The 25,385-nt window shown below is 39.7% G+C and overlaps 1 protein-coding gene across 3 annotated transcripts in view; it reads left to right on the top strand.

Annotated features, from left to right (window-relative positions):
* The window catches only part of COLQ (collagen like tail subunit of asymmetric acetylcholinesterase), a 118,466-nt gene that overhangs the window by 86,342 nt on the left and 6,739 nt on the right, over positions 1-25,385 (top strand). For all 3 annotated transcript variants that reach the window (XM_044293816.1, XM_044293814.1, XM_044293815.1), the window contains 5 exons: positions 475-555; positions 20,516-20,603; positions 21,012-21,130; positions 21,491-21,610; positions 23,610-23,715. In XM_044293816.1, coding sequence (XP_044149751.1) covers positions 475-555; positions 20,516-20,603; positions 21,012-21,130; positions 21,491-21,610; positions 23,610-23,715 — 514 coding nt within the window. The remainder of the gene's footprint in view (positions 1-474; positions 556-20,515; positions 20,604-21,011; positions 21,131-21,490; positions 21,611-23,609; positions 23,716-25,385) is intronic.

Genomic DNA, 25,385 nt, shown 5'->3' on the forward strand with positions numbered 1-25,385 from the left:
CCGTGATGGGTGGGAAATTCGGTTTGTACAAGGTTTACTGTGTAACAATATTACTTGATCTCATGTACATCTTCTAATATGCTTGATGATACATATTGTATTCATGGAATTAATTCTATGACCGATCATGTAATGCTTTGGTAATACTTGTATTGACTGTTGCATGTATATTGTGCAGACTATTTTCTTTCTCTGTATTTTTTAAATTTACAAAAAGTTAAATAAAAATTATCTGATTTAAAAAAAAAACATGACCAAGCTGCAGGTATTACATGTAGTTTTTCACACCATGTGAATACTCCCAGTTTATTTTTTTTTTATTTTTTTGCAATTTGCGTTTTCTGTTGCCATATGAAATAGAGTATTTTATGCAAAACTATTTTCTCCACAGGTTCTGCAGAAATGTTGTTATATTTGTAGATGTGTATTTGAATGTGATAATCCTAATTATTAATTCATTTTCTGTGATAAAAGGGGGAGATGGGCCCAAAAGGAGAACCAGGAGTTCCAGGAAATCGAGGACCTACTGGTAGACCAGGAAAGAGGGGAAAACAGGTATTCACTCACTCTAATTTACATCTTATATACATTATAATTCGGTAAATTATGTTTTGTGGTTTGCATTATTGAAGTCAAATTACTTTTCTGAATATAAAAAAATGCTAAAAAATGTCCTCATTGTTTGTCAGGCTGCAGCATTTTCTGCATTTTCCTAAAATCTGAAATATTCTTGTAAAAAACCTGCAGAGAACAAAGAGGCTGATCTTCTACTGATCTGTCCATCTTTGGTGGCAGAGGGGACTTAGCAGAGGGGCAGGACAACAAGCTTTTTTGTCCTACTGGAGACTGGGCACAACGGGGAGGCTCCTGCTCCAGACAGTTGTCTTACAGTCAGACACAAGACAGTAAGAAGGAGGAGGAGAGACATGTCTGAGCTACTGGGACACACAGGGAAAATTCATTATATCTTACTCCGTCTTAATTGTAATATGAAACACAATAAGATCAAGGGAAAGGAGAAGATGAAGAGAGGAAAAGACATGGGATAAATCTACAAATAACTTTATCATCCCTGATCTAATGCATGAAGCACACAGTAACATCAACTGTGTAAACTAGAGTACAAAAGATGACTAGTTCACACCGTGAATTTTTGTCAGCTGTAAGCACAATTACAAAGTGGAAGTTCAGGTTAATATTTGCAATTTTTGAGTGCATTTAGCCAAGTCCCTATTAAAGACTACATTTTCTTGTTGTACACTATAAACATCTCTTTAGATTACATATTATGCTCCAAATCCTAATTCCTAGTCCACATATACCAGTTCATATGGTATGTGTTCTCTTCTTATTTTATCTACTAAAAATGCATGTTTCAAAGATTATTTTATCTACTGTCAATGTCACTATTATACCACAGTAAAGGAATGCAATTGGCCACGCCTGAGTCCTCTTACAGCACTGAGGTCCAAGTGCAGCGACCCACTGCCAGCGTCTGGGGGATCCCTTGCCCCTTAGGAGGTTTCTACGAAATATGTCCCTCTTATAGAGAAAGTAAATGTGATGCCAGTTGCAGTTAAGCAGCAAGGACATGGAGTCCCCTTTGTAGATGGTAATGTTGGTACCCAGGGTAGGATTGCCAGAGTGGTGTAGAGTGGCCTACAATCTCTGTAGATGTTATATACACGTGTCACGGTGTTCCTACCTGGATATCCTTGGATTCCAGACATGGTGTAGTCCAAAGCAAGTGCAAACAGAGTAGTTGAACTTGGATGATAAATAAGTAGAATAAATGGAGTCCAGACTAGTAGTAACGTTGAACACAGCTTTTATTGGCATAAACGGTAATCCAAACAGTTTCCAAACAGGATCTTGGTCATCAGCAGGTATTGGCTTAATCTGGCAGGCAAACACTTCTCTGTAACAATCTCAGCTCTAGTATGCTAGCTGGAGTAAATAGGAACTTTCCTCTTCTGCTGGAACTTAGTTTAGCTGTCTGTAGTCTGTCTCCTACTTTAATCCTAGGAACTTCTTGTCCTGGCTTTGGAGGACCTCAAGCTCTATCTTCAGCTTGGATAAAGGCGATGCGAGCCCAGGAGGGGACAAGCAACCATGTAGTCTTCAGAGGCAAGGCCTCTGGGCCTAGCCAAGCAGGCAGTGCTCTGCTAGCCAGCACACAACCTCTCCCTAAGGAGGGTGGACTAGACTGCTCTTACTGACTAACTAAACTCCTCCCTCTATAATGAGGGCTGGAAGGAACTGGAAGGTTCCTCTCCAGAGAAACTATCTCTGCTCAGATCTGCTGCCAACCACTGGTGAACCAGGCACATTGCATGTAAACATCAGTTTTGCAAGGAAATGAATATGCACATTGCAGGAAATGACATTAAATATATATACAAACCGGATTCCAAAAAAGTTGGGACACTAAACAAATTGTGAATAAAAACTGAATGCAATGATGTGGAGATGGCAAATGTCAATATTTTATTTGTAATAGAACGTAGATGACAGATAAAACATTTAATCCGAGTAAATGTATCATTTTAAAGGAAAAATACGTTGATTCAAATTTTCACGGTGTCAACAAATCCGAAAAAAGTTGGGACAAGTAGCAATAAGAGGCTGGAAAAAGTAAATTTGAGCATAACGAAGAGCTGGAAGACCAATTAACACTAATTAGGTCAATTGGCAACATGATTGTCTCTCAGAAGCCAAGATGGGTAGAGGATCACCAATTCCCACAATGTTGCGCAGAAAGATAGTGGAGCAATATCAGAAAGGTGTTACCCAGCGAAAAATTGCAAAGACTTCGCATCTATCATCATCAACTGTGCATAACATCATCCGAAGATTCAGAGAATCTGGAACAATCTCTGTGCATAAGGGTCAAGGCCGTAAAACCATACTGGATGCCCGTGATCTCCGGGCTCTTAAACGACACTGCACCACAAACAGGAATGCTACTGTAAAGGAAATCACAGAATGGGCTCAGGAATACTTCCAGAAACCATTGTCAGTGAACACAATCCACAGTGCCATCCGCCGTTGCCAGCTGAAACTCTACAGTGCAAAGAAGAAGCCATTTCTAAGCAAGATCCACAAGCTCAGGCGTTTTCACTGGGCCAGGGATAATTTAAAATGGAGTGTGGCAAAATGGAAGACTGTTCTGTGGTCAGACGAGTCACGATTCAAAATTCTTTTTGGAAATCTGGGACGCCATGTCATCCGGACCAAAGAGGACAAGGACAACCCAAGTTGTTATCAACTTTCAGTTCAGAAGCCTGCATCTCTGATGGTACGGGGTTGCATGAGTGCGTGTGGCATGGGCAGCTTGCATGTCTGGAAAGGCACCATCAATGCAGAAAAATATATTCAGGTTCTAGAACAACATATGCTCCCATCCAGACGTCATCTCTTTCAGGGAAGACCCTGCATTTTTCAACAAGATAATGCCAGACCACATTCTGCATCAATCACAACATCATGGCTGCGTAGGAGAAGGATCCGGGTACTGAAATGGCCAGTCTGCAGTCCAGATCTTTCACCTATAGAGAACATTTGGCGCATCATAAAGAGGAAGGTGCAACAAAGAAGGCCCAAGACGATTGAATAGTTAGAGGTCTGTATTAGACAAGAATGGGAGAGCATTACTATTTCTAAACTTGAGAAACTGGTCTCCTTGGTCCCCAGACGTCTGTTGAGTGTTGTAAGAAGAAGGGGAGATGCCACACAGTGGTGAAAATGGCCATGTCCCAACTTTTTGGGGATTTGTTGACACCATGAAATTCTGATTCAACATATTTTTCCCTTAAAATGGTACATTTTCTCAGTTTAAACTTTTGGTCCGTGATTTATGTTCTATTCTGAATAAAATATTAGAAGTTGGCACCGCCACATCATTGCATTCAGTTTTTATTCACGATTTGTATAGTGTCCCAACTTTTTTGGAATCCGGTTTGTATAATGACACAGGATGCACCAACCAAGACATTGGGGGTACAGAGGAGGTGGTAATGCCACTCTGCGGTATTACACAAGATGCCCCCTTAATCGCCTAAAACATAATAAATAGATACTAGAGATGAGCAAAGTTTGGAAAAATTAGACAGCTTTGCCTAAGCAATTGAAAATTTCAAATCGGCAGCTTTGCCTAAGTAATAAATTGGAATTGTTACGATTTAATTAAATCGGGCCACTCCGCCATAGGGTACGGCCACACGGAGAGGCTGTTCTGCGGGTGGATTGCGGCCATGCTGCAGTGAAGAACCGCGCGCCCAATTAGACCGCAGCTCCCTTTCATTTAATAATGAAGACAGTATAGTCAATCTTCAATGTTAATGGCAACGCAGCACCTTTAATACACCTTTTAACAGGGGCTGCTGCTGGTATAGGATTTGGGTTAGGTGGGGGCACAATATGCTGGCATTTCCACTAATCCAACCCCAGCGCTCTCCTGCCCTACAGATGGAAGCCCTTCTTCTGCCATCTGCTTTTTCTCCTTTTCCACATCACCTAATATAAATCAGAATATGTCATCAGGAACATCCAGCTGCTCCTCTCTCTGCATCTTGTGGACTTTTATAGGAAATAAAGCCAGCAAAAGATGAGGATGGTCATCATTTTAAGACCTGGCCCCCTAAGGGGTGCAGACTGGATGGTATTGGTGGGCACTGGAATAATAAAGGCTTCCATCTCATTAGTATTGAATTCTTTTATTAATCGTTTTCACCAACACTGTCCCTACACATGAGCGCTTGCCACGTCTCTCCCTGTGCTCAGTTCACAGGTCAGTGGCGGAGACCACCCAGGATGAGGGTTTTATAAGGCTGTGACATCACAGGGGGATCTTGTGTTCCCTGGCTTGTCTCCTCTACACTTAGATTCACTTTGTAACATGTGCAGCCACCATTTTAGGAAAACTTGATTCGTTACCATGAAGCATGAGGAAATTAGGATTTGCTACGAATCAGAGTTTTCCTAAACTTCGGACCAAATTCCACTTTGAATGCTTTGCTTCGCTCAACACTAATCATTACTTTACTGTATATCATTTTAAATTAGGTTTTAAAAGGTCTTTATACACGAACACAATGTCCATTAAGTACTAAAGTCAGTACAAATGAGAAGGATAGGGAAGGGGGGTGTCCTGGGGCCACTTAACATATTTATACTTCCCATTTACAAATTGCCATAGGGAAATGATTTACCCATTTTCTACTCTATACCAAAATGTGATATTACAACTATCCATACACTGTTAATATCTAAATACTTGATGGGTGGCTCTCCTGCTTGGCCAAACAGAACAGGGTGTTCTAACCAGTAAGACTCACCCAGTCTAAAAAAATATTTTAGAATATAAAAAAACAGTAATCTGGTTGGCACTCAATCAATCGGGCTCATGTGGATACAAACAATTTATTAACACAGAAATAAAATATTCCCAAAACAATAAGAATGTCTGATTTATAAGAATGCCTCCTGAGGAAGGAACACGGAAGGTTCCGAAACACGTTTGTACAGTTATGGACCTCCTAATCATGCGATCTTTATGAACACATTACAATATATTGGAAGGCTGCACACAACCAGCGGTAATCTGCATTCAAAGCACCCCATGTGTTAACGTCCCTGAGACTGCCCGTGAGACATGCCGAAGACCATGTGGGACACCACGTCGAAACACTATACTCCGCTCCTCAGACCGGGACTGCAAAACTGTAAGTAACTGCCTGCAGTGATCCAATACATAAGGAGATATTGACTAATATTATGCGAACACCTTATGTAAGAACCTGCAAAGAAAGAATAAGGCGCATGTTTCAGTGTGTCATCGGTGGGGCATAAAAATTTCAATACATGCGATATAAAAATCCAACTGCATGCTGTTTTAAAGGAAATTTACCGGGACACCATTGGGAGTACTTTCTTTATAGTTCACAAGCTATTATGGAAGTTCCCAAGCTATTATGGACATCTAATCTTCTGTGGCAGATGAAGGCCGAACTTTAGTGTTATTGTGGCTTTTTTTTAATCCGGGACTGTATTAATTATTTTTAAAGATATATGTACTCAGCTTGTGTGTTAAGTTTATCGATATATGCACTCAGCCCCAACGATATTTGTATCCAGCTACATATACAGTGGATATAAAAAGTCTACACACCCCTGTTAAAATGTCAGGTTTCTGTGATGTAAAAAATGAGACAAAGATAAATAATTTCATTAGTTTTTCCACTTTTAATGTGACCTATAAACTGTACAACTCAATTGAAAAACAAACTCAAATATTTTAAGTCTTTTTGGGTATGAGTCTATCAGCATGGCACATTTTGACTTGGCAAGATTTGCCCACTCTTCTTTGCAAAAACACTCAAAATCTGTCAGATTGCAAGGGCATCTCCTGTGCACAGCCCTCTTCAGATCACCCCACAGATTTTCAATTGGATTCAGGTCTGGGCTCTGGCTGGGCCATTCCAAAACTTTAATCTTCTTCTGGTGAAGCCATTCCTTTGTTGATTTGGATGTATGCTTTGGGTCGTTGTCATGCTGAAAGATGAAGTTCCTCTTCATGTTCAGCTTTGTAGCAGAAGCCTGAACGTTTTGTGCCAATATTGACTGGTATTTGGAACTCTAGCTCAACTAAGGCCCCAGTTCCAGCTGAAGAAAAACAGCCCCAAAGCATGATGCTGCCACCACCATGCTTCATTGTGGGTGTGGTGTTCTTTTAGTGATGCACAGTGTTGTTTTTGCACCAAATATATCTTTTGGAATTATGGCCAAAAATTTCAACCTTTGTTTTATCAGACCATAACATCTTTTCCCACATGCTTTTGGGAGACTTCAGATGTGTTTTTGCAAAATGTAGCCTGGCTTGGATGTTTTTCTTCGTAAGAAAAGGATTTTGTCTTGCCACTCTACCCCATAACCCAGACATATGAAGAATACGGGAGATTGTTGTCACTTGTATCACACAGCCAGTACTTGCCAGATATTCCTGCAGCTCCTTTAATGTTGCTGTAGGCCTCTTGGTAGCCTCCCAGACCAGTTTTCTTCTCGCCTTTTCATCAATTTAGGAGGGACGTCCAGTTCTTGGTAATGTCACTGTTGTGCCATATTTTCTCCACTTGATGATGACTGTCTTCACTGTGTTCCATGGTATATCTAATGCCTTGGAAATTATTTTGTACCCTTCTCCTGACTGATACCTTTTAACAATGAGATCCCTCTGATGCTTTGGAAGCTCTCTGTGGACCATGGCTTTTGCTGTGGGATGTGACTAAGAAAATTTCAGGAAAGACCAACTAGAGCAGCTGAACTTTATTTGGGGTTAATCTGAGGCACTTTAAATGATGGCAGGTGTATGCTGACTCCTATTTAACATGATTTTGAATGTGATTGCTTAATTATGAACACAGCTACATCCCCAGTTATAAGCAACCACATTATTATTATTTTTTTTTCTTCCCTCCACCTAAAAGATTTCAGTTTGTTTTTCAATTGAGTGGTACAGTTTATAGGTCACATTAAAGGTGGAAAAAGTTCTGAAATGATTTATCTTTGTCTCATTTTTTTTACAGCACAGAAACCTGACATTTTAACAGGGGTGTGTAGAGTTTTTATATCCACTGTAGGTGATGTTTTCTCACTGCTGGTATTTGGTTTGATATCATTGTCAATATTTTGAGAAACAGTGATGAAATAGCAATACGGCATTGAATGGGAATATAGCCTTTATTAGTAAGTAGGTTGGGAGGAAAAACAAAGGTGTGTTTCTTTGCTGCTGAGTGTGAATGCATCCCTATATTCAAATAGAGAAAACCATATATTTAACAATTAAAATTCAAACCAGAAACCGGAAAGTGTAATTGGTCACAGATTGCTTGCCTATTATTTGGATCAGAGGTTGAATATTTTTAGATTATATGTCTACTATATGTAACAGTAGTTTTTTATTGTATGTTTTATATTGTAATTTTGGCATTCTTATAGATCAGACATTCTTATTGTTTTGGGAATATTTTATTTCTGTGTTTATAAATTGTTTGTATCCACATGAGCCTGATTGATTGAGTGCCAACCAGATTACTATTTTTTTTATATTCTGTTAATATCTAACATTTATTATCACACTTAAATGCTTATCACAACAGATGCAAAACACAACAAGGGTCTTCCATTCCACCCATTAATTTGATGACTGCTTCAAAACACCTTAAGACTATGCTTGTTGGCATTAAACTTCACAGACCCCTTAACATGCTTTGCTGTAACCTGGTTTATAAAAGCTCATATGACATCCTTGCTGGGATTCCCCTGTGATAAGTCAAAGGTCTCAAAATACACACAGTCCTAGTATGTGTTGATTGACATTCAATAACCAATGAAATTAACCCCTTCCCGACTGCAATCCGTTTATTTACGTGATATTTGCACATGCCCCGTGCAGCTATCACGTCTATAAACGTCAAACCAGCTCTTTAATCCAAGCGCTGCAAAGCGCTTGGATTAAAGCTTCTGCCCCTGCCCTGTATGCTGTCATGGACAGCATATAGTGCAGTAATGTTGGCAAGGGACCAATCAGAGTGGCCCCTTGCCGACGATCGATCCGATTGGTTAGTCTGTGCAGACTAACCAATCGGATCGCGGCAGTGAAAAAATGCCGGTGTCAGGCTCTGATCTGCGCTCTGCAGATCAGAGCCTGAAATCAGGTAGTGTCCTCGTAATACCCCCCCCCCCCGATCTGTGCCCGCCATGCCCCCTTGTGTCCGCCTGCAGCTCATCTGCTCCTGCGCTCATCTCCTAGAGGCAGCTGCCTTGATGCGGTCCGCCCTCTCCCCGCCCCATGCATTCTCACCCACCCCTCCTGCCCCAGCCTCCCTCAATGTTGGCGGCCGTACCCCTCGATCCCCCCTCCCCCCTTTCCAGCGCTGCCCCCGACCCCCCTGCTGTGTGTGATGGCGGCGGCTCCATTCCTGAGCGTCCGCTGTTGCCACCTACAGGGCATCTAATAGTATTATACTTTGCAATGCAAGAGCATTGCAAAGTATAGTACAGCTATCAGCCCCACTGGATCTTCAAGATCCAAGAGGGACTTGATAAAAAAAGAAAGTGAGAATAATAAAAATTAAAAATAAATAAATAAATAAAAATGTACATTAAAAAAAGAAATTGCCTTTTCCTATAAAAAAATAATGAAAAAATAAAATAAAATACACATATTAGGTGTCACCGAGTTCGTAACGACCATCTCTATAAATATATCACATGATAGACCCCGTCCGATAAACACCATAAAAAATAAAATAAAAAACTGTGCCAAAAAAGCTATTTTTGTCACCTTACATCACAAAAAGTGCAACAGCAAGCAATCAAAAAGGCTTATGACCCCCAAAAGAGTACCAATCAAACCGTCACCTCATTCCGCAAAACATGATACCCTATTTAAGACAATCGCCCAAAAAATAAAAAAAGCTATGGCTCTCAGACTATAGAGACACTAAAACATAATTTTTGGGGTTTCAGAAATGCTATTATTGTGTAAAACTTAAATAAATAAAAAAAAGTATACATATCAGGTATTGCCACGTCCGTAATGATCTGCTCTATAAAACTATCACATGACCTAACTCCTCAGATGAACGCTGTAAAAATAAATAAATGAAAACTGTTCCAAAACAGCCAATTTTTGGGTCACCTCGCCCCATAAAGTGTAATAATGAATGATCAAAAAATCCCATGTACCCAAAAATGGTACCAATAAAAACCTCAACACTTTCTGCAAAAAACGAGCCACTGCACAAGAGCCACCACTCTGCTCATGCACATTAATTAGCTATTCCTCCGAGACCAAGTGCACTGGGCCATATACTCTACTACAAATGCATGTACACTTAGTATCACAGAGAGAATATGCAATAGATAGAACTATAGCTACAACACCCTGATTTTGTAGGATGGAAACATTTATTTGATGATTTTGTCACAATATTAATGATGTTCTCTGGGATTTTGGTATTGATGATCGATCCTCAGGACAGATCAGCAGGGGACCTGTTGGCTGCTGATAGCCTGTTTGCTGGAACCAGGCAATGGAACCACACAGCAATGTCCACTGTGTAGTTGCTGTGCCTGGTTAATGTAGTATAAGGGGTACAAAAGTTACTACCCAATGCCTACTGAAGCCACTTTAAATTCTTCTCACCTAACTTTACATATTTCTCACTGTTTTGATTGCAAAATGACACATAATAGGATCAAAAGAGAAGAGTATATTAAAGGAAGAATGGCTGGGACTATTATTTTTGTATATTTCCTACATTTATTGTTGCTTTAATTGCCTGTGTATACGGTACTTACATTACCCAGTGGCTGGAGTTTCAGTGCTGAATACCAGAAAATCAATGTGTCAAGAGAATTATACAAGAAATATTATCATTTTCATTATTGCTGCCAGTTTCTAAAAAAAAAAAAGGAGTAACACTTTTAATTAATAGCATGGCCCATGGCTTTTTGAATACTGCTTTGGAATAACTTTGGAAGGACTGACATATTATATTACTAAGTCAGTGTTTACCAGTGGTTGACTCCTTGAATGTAATTTGATTTATCGTATCCATTAAAAAACAAAAGCATGAACCTGGAAACCTTCTTTTCCGATGATCTGCTCTAGTAAAAAGATATTGTAAGGGCTCTGATGTCAGGTGATTTATGAAGTTACTTATTTGAAAAGAAATCCTCTTTCTAAAGTGCAGATTCTCTAAATACTCCCTAGGAGAATTTTTCTTTAATTATCTACTAAACTCCAAAAATCTGTAGATTCCCTATGCTTTCTCTATTATTTTAAAACAGTCTAAAGGCAATTAACAAACAAAAAGGCAGTAATCAGATTAGCTACCACTGCTAAATGATAAAAATCTGGCAAAAATATTAAACAACAAGAAGTAGAGTTCTTGAGTGCTCTAAAAGAGAAATAAGCACTGCGGGGCTCTCCACTGCGCACTGCGGTAGACAGATCATAAAAAAGTATAAGCAAGGCCAGACCGAGACTTAAATTCAGCCCTGGCATTTTAAAATAGACAGGTCCACTTGCCTTAGGGTGAATATGAATATGAAATATGTTTGTCCAACCCTCTTATATCATCCCATCCTAGTGCTATTGGTATATTTGGATAGTCATTACATTTAACACTATCACATATACAGGAGAATACAGCACTACACACCTATTACATCCAATGACATCTCCTCTAATGTTTTCAGGATTTCTGTAGTATTGAGCAGGTGATATAATTAGTGTGCATGCATCGGGACTTACCACAGGTATTCATTCTAGTAGGTGGGTCCCGAGGAGGTGGGTCCCAAGGACCGGAATTGAAAAACCCTGGCTTAAGGCATAGTGGCCTTTGGCCCATTAAAGTAAACGTTGGCCAATGGAGTGTCCTGCCAAAGTATTCAACTGTGTCGCTGTTTTGAGGACAGTGATACAGTTGTATCTGTGGCAGGTGCTATTTTCAGAGGCCTGGGCAAAACATTCAGGGCCCAAGCGGTGGATATTTTGACCTTGGGTGGCCCACACAAGCTGAAGACTGTCTCTCACATGCACCTATATATTGATCTGTCTATGAATGGCCACCCCAAGGTATTTAGGACACCTTCCCCTGTGGGAGAGTGTCTGAGGACTAGATCTTAGCCGTCTGGTTTCGTGCTACGGTGCACTATTTGTCTAGTTCATTCTCTTGTGTCAACTTCTGACTGTTTGACCCTTCTCTCCTTGACATAGCTTCAGCCTGATCTCTGTACTGACCCTGAGCTGCCTGCCCTGACCCTCAGGCTGACTTTGGATAGCACAAACTCTGCTTGCCCTGACCTCTGCTTGTCCATCACTATGGTTTTGTCTGACCCCTTGTTGTTTTGCACCAGTGTCTTTTGAGCCTACTGAGACTACTACAAGAGATAGCGGCCTGGTGGTTTCCCTGCACAGGGCCTAAAGGGTGAACACCAGTGGTGACACTTTAATAAGGCCAGTCAGATCTGTTCAGTAGAGACAGGGGATCCACATCTGCTTTGTAATAACCGCCCTAGAGGTGCACTGCTTTGTTTATTTCCCTATTTGCTTCTGGAATATTAGATGTTAAATGAGTGTTCTGGGACTTAAATACTGATGACCTAACCTTGGGATAGGCCATCAGTATCTGCCTGTTTGCATCAGAACCCCATTACCCCCTCAGATGTACTGATAGAAGGGGATGTGGCATGCCAAAAGTAGAACAGCTCTGTAAAGTGTATAATGGTCAAAAATGTACTCCAACCTGAGTCCCATTCAAGTGAATGGAACAGAGCTAGCAATAAATGTCCCAGCCATTACACAGTATATGGTGCTGTGCTCATTCCACTGTGCTGTAGCTTCTTCAACTGGTCTGTAGTGATGGAGGAAGTTGGACCCCTATCTATTAGACATTGATGACCAATCCTAAGGATAGGTCATCAATAGTCCTGAGGTACCCCTTTAATCCTTAAGCTAAGTTTTTTTATTTTTGAAACATTGTCAATATATCCTGGTAGCATAGTAAACCTGAAGAGCATATTGCAGGTTGCTGTGTCCGCTGTTCTTGTCTTGTCCACTTCATCTGTGTTGCCAGATCAAATTTCCTGAATCACTCCTAACTCCCAAAGTTGAAAGGGTGTTCTGTCTTGTCTATGGCCGAGAAATTCTATGGGTGACCCTGCGCAGAGGTATAGTGCATTTCACGTGTAAATCATCAGTTCCTGGTAGGATTATCAGTCTGTCTGATGAATCTGAGTTTGTTTGGTGCCGTGAGCTATTCTTGTCCTAATGTGTAGTGCCATGATTATGACTAGTGGTCTCAAATGCAGAGTAGAATATGTTATACATTTAAATAAATGTATTGTGCAAGACGTTTTATAAATGCAAATGTAAAAGATGTACTAAATGTAAGGCAGCATGCAGTGTGCATTGCTGTTGAAGATTCATGTGTGGTGATGGAACATCTGTTAAGCTCGTCCTCTTCTAGTGTACACATTAGTTTTCAGTGCATGTCCAGCATACATCTCTATATAAATATCCCTCCTGAAACCACATCTAAATTAAGAATGTGTTACTTCCTCATCCTTATTGAGAGCGTCTTAATATACTCCCTCCCCTACACTTTCTTTTGCTAATCGATGATTGACATCATAACAGATGTATCATCCAGTTACTTTTTTTCATCAAGATATAAGGAATTCAGAAGATATGCCATTTGGTATCTTCTCTGCTGACATCTGGTTGAAGAACTTGTAAAGTGCACCATGTGGTTTGAATACAGGCAGGAACAACATCTCCATAGGAAATTATATTGTGAACACTTACAGGATAAACTTCAGCCTTTCTCTATTTTGAGCTTATGCCCATCTGCCCAGCGATCTCCAGCTTTGTATTGCATTTGCGCCAAACATACTGCCATGACACTTCAGGGGCAGCTGCGATTACATCTGCATGGAGCCCCTGAGGAGCTGGTGCAGAGGATGGGAGTGATAGTGGCCCTGATGAAATGTTGTGTCACAGTGTACTCCCTCAGTCTGTTGCTCCCTGGGGATTAGTGCAGTGGAAAGGTGGTTTGAAAAAGCAGGGTTGTATTGTCAGATTCCCCGCCAACTCAGATTCCCTGCCAACTAAGAATAGAGCTACAGTGGGATGCAAAAGTTTGGGCAACCTTGTTAATGTCATGATTTTCCTGTATAAATCGTTGGTTGTTACGATAAAAAATGTCAGTTAAATATATCACACAGTGATATTTGAGAAGTGAAATGAAGTTTATTGGATTTACAGAAAGTGTGCTATAATTGTTTAAACAAAATTAGGCAGGTGCATACATTTGGGCACTGTTGTCATTGTATTGATTCCAAAACCTTTAGAACTAATTATATGAACTCAAATTGGCTTGGTAAGCTCAGTGACCCCTGACCTACATACATTGGTGAATCCAATTATGAGAGAGTATTTAAGGGGGTCAATTGTAAGTTTCCCTCCTCTTTTAATTTTCTCTGAAGAGTAGCAACATGGGGGTCTCAAAACAACTCTCAAATGACCTGAAGACAAAGATTGTTCACCATCATGGTTTAGGGGAAGGATACAGAAAGCTGTCTCAGAGATTTCAGCTGTCTGTTTCCACAGTTAGGAACATATTGAGGAAATGGAAGACCACAGGCTCAGTTCAAGTTAAGGCTCGAAGTGGCAGACCAAGAAAAATCTCGGATAGACAGAAGCGACGAATGGTGAGAACAGTCAGAGTCAACCCACAGACCAGCACCAAAGACCTACAACATCATCTTGCTGCAGATGGAGTCACTGTGCATCGTTCAACCATTCGGCGCACTTTACACAAGGAGATGCTGTATGCGAAAGTGATGCAGAGGAAACCTTTTCTCCGCCACAGCACAAAAAGTGCTGCTTGAGGTGGGCTAAAGCACATTTGGATAAGGCATTTATGCAGAGGAACAAGTACAACGTTCTGGAATGGCCATCTCAGTCCCCAGACCTGAATATAATTGAAAATCTGTGGTGTGACTTAAAGAGAGCTGTCCATGCTCGGAAGCCATCAAACCTGAATGAACTAAAGATGTTTTGTAAAGAGGAATGGTCCAAAATACCTTCAACGAGAATCCAGACTCTCATTGGTACCTACAGGAAGCGTTTAGAGGCTGTAATTTCTGCAAAAGGATGATCTACTAAATATTGATTTAATTTCTTTTTTGTGGTGCCCAGGTTTATGCACCTGCCTAATTTTGTTTAAACAATTATAGCACACTTTCTGTAAATCCAATGAACTTCATTCCACTTCTCAAATATCACTGTGTGTGTCTCCTATATGATATATTTAACTGATATTTTTTATCGTAACAACCAACGATTTATACAGGAAAATCATGACGATTAACAAGGTTGCCCAAACTTTCGCATCCCACTGTATATTGAAGAGAATAGGGCCCAATACTGACCCCTGAGGTACTCCACTAGTGACAGTGACCCAATCTGAGTGTGTACCATTAATAACCACCCTCTGTTTTCTATCACTGAGCCAGTTACTTACCCACTTACAGATGTTTTCTCCCAGTCCGAGCATTCTCATTTTATATACTAACCCTTTATGTGGTACAGTGTCAAATGGTTTGGAGAAGTCCAGATATACGACATTGATTGATTTGCCGTTGTCAAGTCTAGAACTTACCTCCTCATAGAAACTGATTAAATTAGCTTGACATGACCGATCCCTCATGAAGCCATGCTGATATGGCGTTATTAGCTTATTTTCCTTTAGGTACTCCAAGATTGCATCTCTTACAAAACCTTCAAACTGTTTACCTACGACAGATGTTAAACTTACTGGCCTATAGTTTCCAGGCTCTGTTTTTGGATCCTTTTTGAATATTGGCACTACATTTGCTATCGCCAATCCTGTGAAACACTCCCTGTCAGTATAGAGTCCTTAAATATCAGAAATAAGGGTCTGGCTATGAAATTACTTAATTCTCTTAGGATACGGGAGTGTATGCCATCCAGTTCTGGCGATTTGTCTATTTTGATATTTTTAAGACCCCGCTGTACTTCTTCCTGGGTCAAACAGGGCACTTTTAATAGGGAATTAACTTTTACATACTGCATTTCATCTGACAGATTATTTTCTTTAGTGAATACAGTGGAGAAAAAAATATTATAATAGCTTTGCTTTCTCCTCATTGCTCTTTTCAACTCCCCGCTCATTACTCTGTAGAGGGCCGACACCTTCAGATTTATACTTTTTACCATTTATATAATTGAAAAACATTTTAGGGTTAGTTTTGCTCTCTTTGACAATTAATCTCTCGGTCTCTAGGTTGTCTGCTTTTATTAGTTTTTTACATATTCTATTTTTTTCCTTATAGTTTTCAGTACTTCCTTGCTACCCTGCCATTTTAGTGATTTAAATGCTTTCTTTTTGTCATTTATTGCTTTCTTTACAGTTCTATTTATCCACATAGTTTTTTTTTTCTTGTTCCTTAACCTTTTATTCCCATAAGGTATGTACCTCTCACAATAAAATTTTAGGATGCTTTTTAAAATATCCCATTTTGTGGCTGTATTTTTTTTTATGATTTTGTACCAGTTAGTTAGGCCTATAGCCTCTCTTAGTTGGCTAAATTAAGCATCACTAATTACAGTTCACCAGTTTTATTAGTCAGGCTTCTGGCATTAGTATACATACATTTAAGAGGTTTATGTATATTTTTTACCCTACACTTTTCCTTCTGAGCTGTTCTAGTCCCTCCTTCCATTTCTCCCCCAGTCCCATTATCTTTCCCCCGGTCTCTATCTGCACTATCTTTAATTCCTATAACGTAATTACCCTCCCCCAGTCCCTAGTTTAAACACTCCTCCAACCTTCTAGCCATCTTCTCCCCCAACACAGCTGCCCCTTCCCCATTGAGGTGCAGCCTATCCCTACGATAGAGCCTGTAACCAACAGAGAAGTCGGCACAGTTCTCCAGGAACCCAAACCCCTCCTTCCTACACTAGTTCTTGAGCCACTTGTTAACCTCCCTAATCTCCCTCTGCCTTTCTTGTGTGGCTCGTAGTACCGGTAGTATTTCGGAAAATACTACCTTTGAGGTCCTTGCCCTAAAGCTTTTGACATAAATCCCTAAAATAATTTTTAAGGACGCTCCACCTACCTCTAACTTTGTGAATGGTTCTGATATGGACCATGACCGCTGGATCTTATCCAGCCCCTCCCAGTAATCTGTCAACCCGATCCGCGATGTGTCGAACTCGAGGCGCCAGGAAGACAACACACCGTTCGACGATTCCGGTCTTTGTGACAGATTGCCCTATCTGTACCCCTAATAATTGAGTCTCCCACTACCAGCACATGTCTGGCCTGCCCTGCTCTCCTGGTCTCTTGCTTACTGGAGCTGACATTCCCCTGACTGGCAGAGGAAGTGTCTGGCTGCAGCAGTGTTCCCCCTGAACTTTTCCAAATTGTCAATTGTCAACTCGCCCGTTTAATTACTCGATGTGTGATTCCAAACGGGAAATTTGAACAAAGATATGCACCCTCAAACGGCTGTTCCAGGATCTCATACATTAGACAAGATGTGCACTGGACTGCGCTGTCAATAATGGAACACATACTAAATGGGGATTACGCAAGAAAAGAGAAAAATAGTGCAGTAATAAGAATCTAACTTACTGTAGTCCACTCCTAAAGTCTCTGAATCTCAAGTTAAGTAATCTAAAGTCACACACTTAATACAGACACACACTGGCGTTATTTGCCTGCTTGTATAAATGCAGCTCTCAAACCAGCCTCCTTTTTTCCTCTGGATTCAAAGAATGACTAAATAGCAATTCCAGACAATTAGGTTTTAATTTAATGGAGTTTTTTAATATATTGTCGTTAGAAGTCAGGGCTGTGGAGTCGGTAAGTCAAAGTTCTGACTCTGATTTTAAGTGCTGTACAGTTGTGGCCAACAGTTTTGAGAATGACACAAATATTAGTTTTCACAAAGTTTGCTGCTAAACTGCTTTTAGATCTTTGTTTCAGTTGTTTCTGTGATGTAGTGAAATATAATTACACGCTCTTCATACGTTTCAAAGGCTTTTATCGACAATTACATGATATTTATGCAAAGAGTCAGTATTTGCAGTGTTGGCCCTTCTTTTTCAGGACCTCTGCAATTCGACTGGGCATGCTCTCAATCAACTTCTGTGCCAATTCCTGACTGATAGCAACCCATTCTTTCATAATCACTTCTTGGAGTTTGTCAGAATTAGTGGGTTTTTGTTTGTCCACCCGCCTCTTGAGGATTGACCACAAGTTCTCAATGGGATTAAGATCTGGGGAGTTTCCAGGCCATAGACCCAAAATGTCAACGTTTTGGTCCTCGAGACACTTAGTTATCACTTTTGCCTTATGGCACGGTGCTCCATCGTGCTGGAAAATGCATTGTTCTTCACCAAACTGTTGTTGGATTGTTGGAAGAAGTTGCTTTTGGAGGGTGTTTTGGTACCATTCTTTATTCATGGCTGTGTTTTTGGGCAAAATTGTGAGTGAGCCCACTCCCTTGGATGCGAAGCAACCCCACACATGAATGGTCTCAGGATGCTTTACTGTTGGCATGACACAGGACTGATGGTAGTGCTCACCTTTTCTTCTCCGGACAAGCCTTTTTCCTGATACCCCAAACAATCGGAAAGAGGCTTCATCGGAGAATATGACTTTGCCCCAGTCCTCAGCAGTCCATTCACCATATTTTCTGCAGAAGATCAATCTGTCCCTGATGTTTTTTTTTTTTTGAGAGAAGTGGCTTCTTTGTTGCCCTTCTTGACACCAGGCCATCTTCCAAAAGTCTTTGCCTAGCTGTGCGTGCAGATGCGCTCACACCTGCCTGCTGCCATTCCTGAGCAAGCTCTGCACTGGTGGCACTCCGATCCCGCAGCTGAATGCTCTTTAGGAGACGATCCTGGCACTTGCTGGACTGTCTTGGACGCCCTGAAGCCTTCTTAACAAGAATTGAACCTCTTTCCTTGAAGTTCTTGATGATCCTATAAATTGTTGATTGAGGTGCAATCTTAGTAGCCACAATATCCTTGCCTGTGAAGCCATTTTTATGCAACGCAATGATGGCTGCACGCGTTTCTATGCAGGTCACCATGGTTAACAATGGAAGAACAATGATTTCAAGCATCACCCTCCTTTTAACAGGTCATGTCTGCCATTTTAACCCAATCAGCCTGACATAATGATCTCCAGCCTTGTGCTCGTCAACATTCTCACCTGAGTTAACAAGACGATTACTGAAATGATCTCAGCAGGTCCTTTAATGACAGCAATGAAATGCAGTGGAAAGGTTTTTGGGGGATTACGTTAATTTTCATGGCAAAGAAGGACTATGCAATTCATCTGATCACTCTTCATAACATTCTAGAGTATATGCAAATTGCTATTATAAAAACTTAACAGCAACTTTTCGAATTTCCAATATTATGTAATTCTCAAAACGTTTGGCCACGACTGTATTTTATCACACTACTACTCCGGCTCCGACTTCTTTATGAAAAATGACCACGAATTGGTAATAACAAATTTATTATAGTAAAATGGTAATGTTGGGCTTTTTCTCACCATCATGTAAGTAATAAGGCTATTTAGATCTATAAAGCATATTTATGGGAATGCAATTTTTTAACAAATAACTTCTAAATTCCTGTAAGTAAATATGCTGTGCATTTAATAACTAAAAACACTTAGTAGTTTTAAGAAATCTATACATTTGTCATTAGAAGGTTAGAAAAGCTATATATGTTCAGTATATCCTGAAAATGCAGAAAATCATTTGCAAGTCTAAATTGGAATTAAAAAAAGATTAAAAAAAAAAACATTTAAAAGTGTAGCTGCTATATTCAGTGTTTGTCATAAAAGGGTTGTCTGGGAATAAATAACTTTTTACAGGTGCCCACAGCCTGCATCTGCTATGAAAATAATCATACTTACCTTCTCCCTGTTGTTCCTGTGAGTTACTTGCTGGAAAAAACCCTTTATTGCTGTCTTCTTATTCTGTCTAGCAGTTGTGAGACATATGCAATGGTGAACTACAATGTCTGCTCCTTAGAACTTTACTACTGAACATGTGCAAAACAGTTTCAGGCATTGTAACTAATGGCATAGTATAAGGACAAGAGAGAAGAACACTAGAACAACCTTCCTATATTTGGCATAAAATATATTTGTGACAAAACTTTTCAAAATGCCTATGAAAGTTAATAAATTAATCATACAATACTAAGAGCGAATATTTTTTAAGCTTGAGTCAGGGTCGATACATTTCTATCAGTTCAATTTCTGACTCTGACCCAAAACTATACTGACCCACCTGCAGCCGGACGTTTAATCTGTGTTATATTCACACCACTTGGATCTTTATTTCTCTCCTTGAACTGCAACTGTCATCCGGCCATAGCGCCGTTCTTGGAACAACCTGTACCTCAATTAGAGGATTATCCCAAGGAGGAGATTATCTTATACTACAGAGAAACTGTTCTACTAACATCTCTATAGATCCAACTAATAGACACACCCTGAGTCATCCTCAGATTGCAGTCCATAGTACATGTATAATCTGTGGTCTTTTCTACATCATCTATTTTATATATTGTCCCACACTTTTTATGAATTGATTGTTTTTTATGAATTGATTGTGCATTTTATTGGTTTTATGTAATAAATTGCCACTTCTATTGATCTCACATATTTGAGTGCCAGCCTTATATTTTCTCTCCAAAACTATATTCGACTTCATTCGACTTCATGACTCCAACTTCACAGAAAGTATGTAAATCTTTTCTATACCTGTTATGTAAATCAATTTCTCCAGTTGTTTGTTTTATAAAACTTTATACTGTGCATACATCCTGTATTTTAGCTGTTTATTTTATTTATACATAATAATCATATTGTGTTTTATTATTTTCTAGGGAGACAAAGGCATGACTGGTGCCATGGGACTTAAGGGCCCACCTGGAAGACCAGGGTCTACTGGGCCACCTGGGCCTCCAGGACCAGGTAAAATGGACAAATAAAATACCACATAAACTGCAAATCCCCAAAATATTTTATAATTATTATCATCATTTTATTTTTATTCTGTGCAGCAATAAAAGATCTGGATGAACCATGAGACAATCAGAGTCAGACAACAAAGTATTACATAGAAAATATTGCCACAATACAACGAAAAACATATTAATTCTAATTATGCCAAAATATAATAAATATAGTAAATAGAAATTTTTAAAAAGGTTGGCAAATGTACTGCATGTAAATATTAGCTTGCACATGTTAGATGTAAAAAGTTCATTTACCACCCCAATCTGATTTGCTGTCTGTGATTATGCTTCTCTCTTTTTATAGTACAGATGGTACAATTAATACTTTGCAATTGTTCCTAAATATGAATTCTCTCTTTCTCAGGGCAACTAGTTGTTGGACCAAAAGGAGAGCGAGGACTTCCGGGACCTCCAGGGAGATGTCATTGCAAACATCCTCAGTCTGTGATTGATGAATCATTTAATGGTTATAACTATGCCAAGGTAATACTGTATTGAATACCGTAACAAGGCTCAGTCAGGCATGCTGTGAACATAGACACGCCATACATCAGTACATGTACAGCAGAGGAAGACTTCCAGCACTGCAGAATAATAAAAAAAGTCCAAATTGCTGCATCAAGAGTGATCCCATAATTATATACATACTACATTGCCATTTGGGATTTTTTGGTATATAAAAGGTATTACATATAAATAATAGCTCCACAGACATATAATACAGACTATTCTCGCCTCCATATGATGTATTTAAAGTTTATTAGTGTGCCTGGTTTATTTAAGCTCTTTTTGACAAGTCAGCATAATAATGTTGGGTTTTATCTTCCTTTTCATGTACCCCAGATTTTTCTGGTGAACAGTCAGGAGGAGCTAGACAGGTTGGATATAGAGAATGCACTAGTATTTCGTAAGGATCGAAGATCCCTGTATTTCAAAGATACGAATGGGTGGTTCCCTGTACAGGTAAGAAACAAATGTTTTGGATATACAATGTCCTCTGTCCCATTGCACAGCTGAAAGATCCCACCACCAACACTGTAAAAGAAGCCTCAGAGGCGAGCAGCAGTTAGTGATCGCTGTGGATGGTAGAGAGAGGGAAAGTGAGCGGATATGAAAATGACACAAGGGGCAGAACAAGGTACCACTTGGAACCGAACCTGAGTTCGGGAAATGTTTTTTTTTACAGTACAAATTAATTTGTGAAGTTATTACCCGAAGTCTCGCGAGACTTCGCGAAGCAATAACTTCATCTCATCGGAGACAATACAGGGTGGGCCATTTATATGGATACACCTTAATAAAATGGGAATGGTTGGTGATATTAACTTCCTGTTTGTGGCACATTAGTATATGTGAGGGGGAAAACTTTTCAAGATGGGTGGTGACCACGGCGGCCATTTTGAATCCAACTTTTGTTTTTTCAATAGGAAGAGGGTCATGTGACACATCGAACTTATTGGGAATTTCACAAGAAAAACAATGGTGTGCTTGGTTTTAACGTAACTTTATTCTTTCATGAGTTATTTACAAGTTTCTGACCATTTATAAAATGTGTTCAATGTGCTGCCCATTGTGTTGGATTGTCAATGCAACCCTCTTCTCCCACTCTTCACACACTGATAGCAACACCGCAGGAGAAATTCTAGCACAGGCTTCCAGTATCCGTAGTTTCAGGTGCTGCACATCTCGTATCTTTAAAGCATATGCTTTTTCTTGTGAAATTCCCAATAAGTTTGACCCTCTTCCTATTGAAAAAACAAAAGTTGGATTCAAAATGGCCAACTTCAAAATGGCCGCCATGGTCACCACCCATCTTGAAAAGTTTCCCCCCTCACATATACTAATGTGCCACAAACAGGAAGTTAATATCAACAACCATTACCATTTTATTAAGGTGTATCCATATAAATGGCCCTGTACATTCTAATACTGTACAGAGCTCCAGCTCCGTACAGTATTGGAACAAAGCTTTATCGGAATTGACTTCGTATGTTTCATCCAAAGTTAATTCGCTAATACCTAATGAACACCAAAATTATGCAAATTTTTGGGGGAATTATGTGATCAGGATCTTGGATAAACATTCGCAGTAATACATCAGTAGTACTGCAGATATGGAATCCAGATCACTATTTTTTACTTTCCTACTCCCTCCCGTTCCCCTGCTGTCCACATTTAAAGGGAACCTGTCATGTGGATATTTGATTATAATCTAACTAATTATATATAATCAATAACTACTAAAAAGTGCCTTAGATGTATTCACTTACTGGTGTGACAGATGGTTACCTCATAATATACACACAAAGATGCCGCAGGCCGCATGCTAACGAGCTGATTTGAGTCAAGCGTGATGTCATCGAGTCCAGCGTATATTTAATTCAGAGCTATAGCCACTCCCCTGCCCACCTGCTGCTGATTCATAAGGAAAATAGCTGTCAATCAGCAGCAGGTGGGCGGGGAGAGTCAGGAGCTCATGAATATTCAGGACTCATCATTATCAGCTGGGGCTTTTCAATACAAGATGTTGGCAGATTGTCTGGGTCAATTAAAGAAAGTGACCCAGCATTTTGCTAAGAGAATCAGTCACTTATTTATATTGCCCTTAGTTAGGACACCATAAAACTGGTGACAGGTTCACTTTAAAGCTGTGCTGAAGTGCATTGTGGGGACTACTGTGCATGCGCACAGGAGTCTTCTCCATTACGATAGCACAGCACAGAATTCCGGACTGTGTATTTCTTTGCATCTTTAATTTTTAACAGCATGCGGAATGTTTCCTACTGCTCCAGTAGGAAATTAAAAAATGGCGATCTGGACTCCTTATGTGTATTACTACTCAAGTATTACTGCCGATAGTAGTCCACAATTGTGGTGACAGATTTACTTCACTACTATACAGCAGATAGATGTCAGGGTAGTGAAAATATTTGATTGTGATTACTTGCAATTTATTTTTCAGCTAACATCTACCCTATCTGATGCCAGTGGCAACTGTGGAGATGGTATAGTCCAGCCAGGAGAGGAATGTGATGATGGCAATCAGATTGCCACTGACAGCTGTATAGGTAAGTGCAATGAGTTAATAGGGGCAGAATATATTTCCTGGCAGGAAGTGAGTATATCATACATGGGCAAATTTAAAAATATTGCTCGTACGGACCTCTTGTTTTATGGATGAAGCCCCATAGTGATCAGCTGATTGCCGAATGAAGCTACTGGCACCTGTATATTTCACTGCAGAGAAAATATAGTTTCATGGTTGACATGGGTGAGTCCTAGAAGTATAACAGATGATGTATAGCAGTGCTTCTCCAGCTGTGAAACAGGCCTCAGGAGTGAGGGGCCTCCTAAACTTGGTGAGGTGCAGAAGGTAGTTTTGACAGAAGTGACCATAAGCTGCACAGTCCTCACTCTGGCTGTAGCAATCTCTGATTTAAAAGCATAACTTTCATTATTTTGCACTATGCAAAGAAGGCAAATACAGTGGCCCTAAAGTTACAATATTGATTGGTTCCAGGATGACCATTGTACGTTGAAACCATTGTAAGTTGAGTAATCGGTTCCAAAGCCCCAAAATTTCATCCAAGATGAGAGAAAATGAAGATTCAAGAAAAATGAGCAGATAACTAAGGCAGATCCTTACATATAACAGTCAGGAACAGCTGCTAACTAGCAACTTATACAGCTATTTTATTTTACCAGAGAAGTGTCCTTGATTGGTTGGATCTGAGTCTCAGGCATTGTATGTTGAGTCTAGTTTCAACTTACGATGGCCCAGAAAAGACCATTGTATGTTCAAAATATTGTATCCTGAGGCCATTGTATCTTGAGTGAACACATTAATAGGTAAATCAAACAATATTTGACTTGTTAACATGGACTTCAACCATGGATATTCAGGCCCAGGCACTACCTTGTTGTGTCTAGTGAGGCCCAAATAAAAAAAGGTTGAAAAGACATGATGTACCGGTATATTATTAATGTGCAAGTTATCCTTATCCATCATATTTTAGGTAATGTTAAATCAATTCTACTTTAATCATCTATTTTTGGAGCAAATACAAAACAAAGTAATTCAGATAAGCATGGATAGTAGGGTATTATGAGTCTTAATCTGTGTATTGCCTATCCTGAGACATTTTGATCCAGCTTTTGTGCAGTAATCAAAGTCATTTGTGTGTTTATAGTTTGTATGGTGAATTATTTGCTTGCTCAAATGTTTTTTTTTTATACCGTATATCATTTATTGGCAGATAATTGTAATACTTGAGCTATTTGAATTGATGTTAAGGGGGTTTTCTGGGCTCCAAATATTGATAACCTATCTTCAGGATAGGTCATCAATCCCAGATCGGTGGGGGTCTGACACCTGGCAGTCCCATCGATTAGCTGTTTCCTATAGCCTCTGGCACCAGAAGTAGAATTTTTTAATGGAGCCAGAAGCACTGCTCTGGTCAAAGTGTAGTGGCTTCGCCAGCTCACTGCAGTCAGCTCCATGAGCATAGGTCATCAATATCTGGAGCCTGGAAAACCTTTTTAAGTGATTTTCATTGTGATTTATGTATAAGCATGAACATCTATACATGTACGGTATTTCCTTTGCAGTTCTGCCATTGTAAAGTATATTTCAACTTTCATGAACATTTTTGAATTGTTAGAAACACCACAATAATACTTTTTGTGATACACAGTACTTTATTTATTGATTTTGATCATTTTAGAAGCAAAAGAGGCC

This window comes from Bufo gargarizans, chromosome 5, assembly GCF_014858855.1.
Source record: "Bufo gargarizans isolate SCDJY-AF-19 chromosome 5, ASM1485885v1, whole genome shotgun sequence".
Lineage (NCBI taxonomy): Eukaryota > Metazoa > Chordata > Amphibia > Anura > Bufonidae > Bufo > Bufo gargarizans.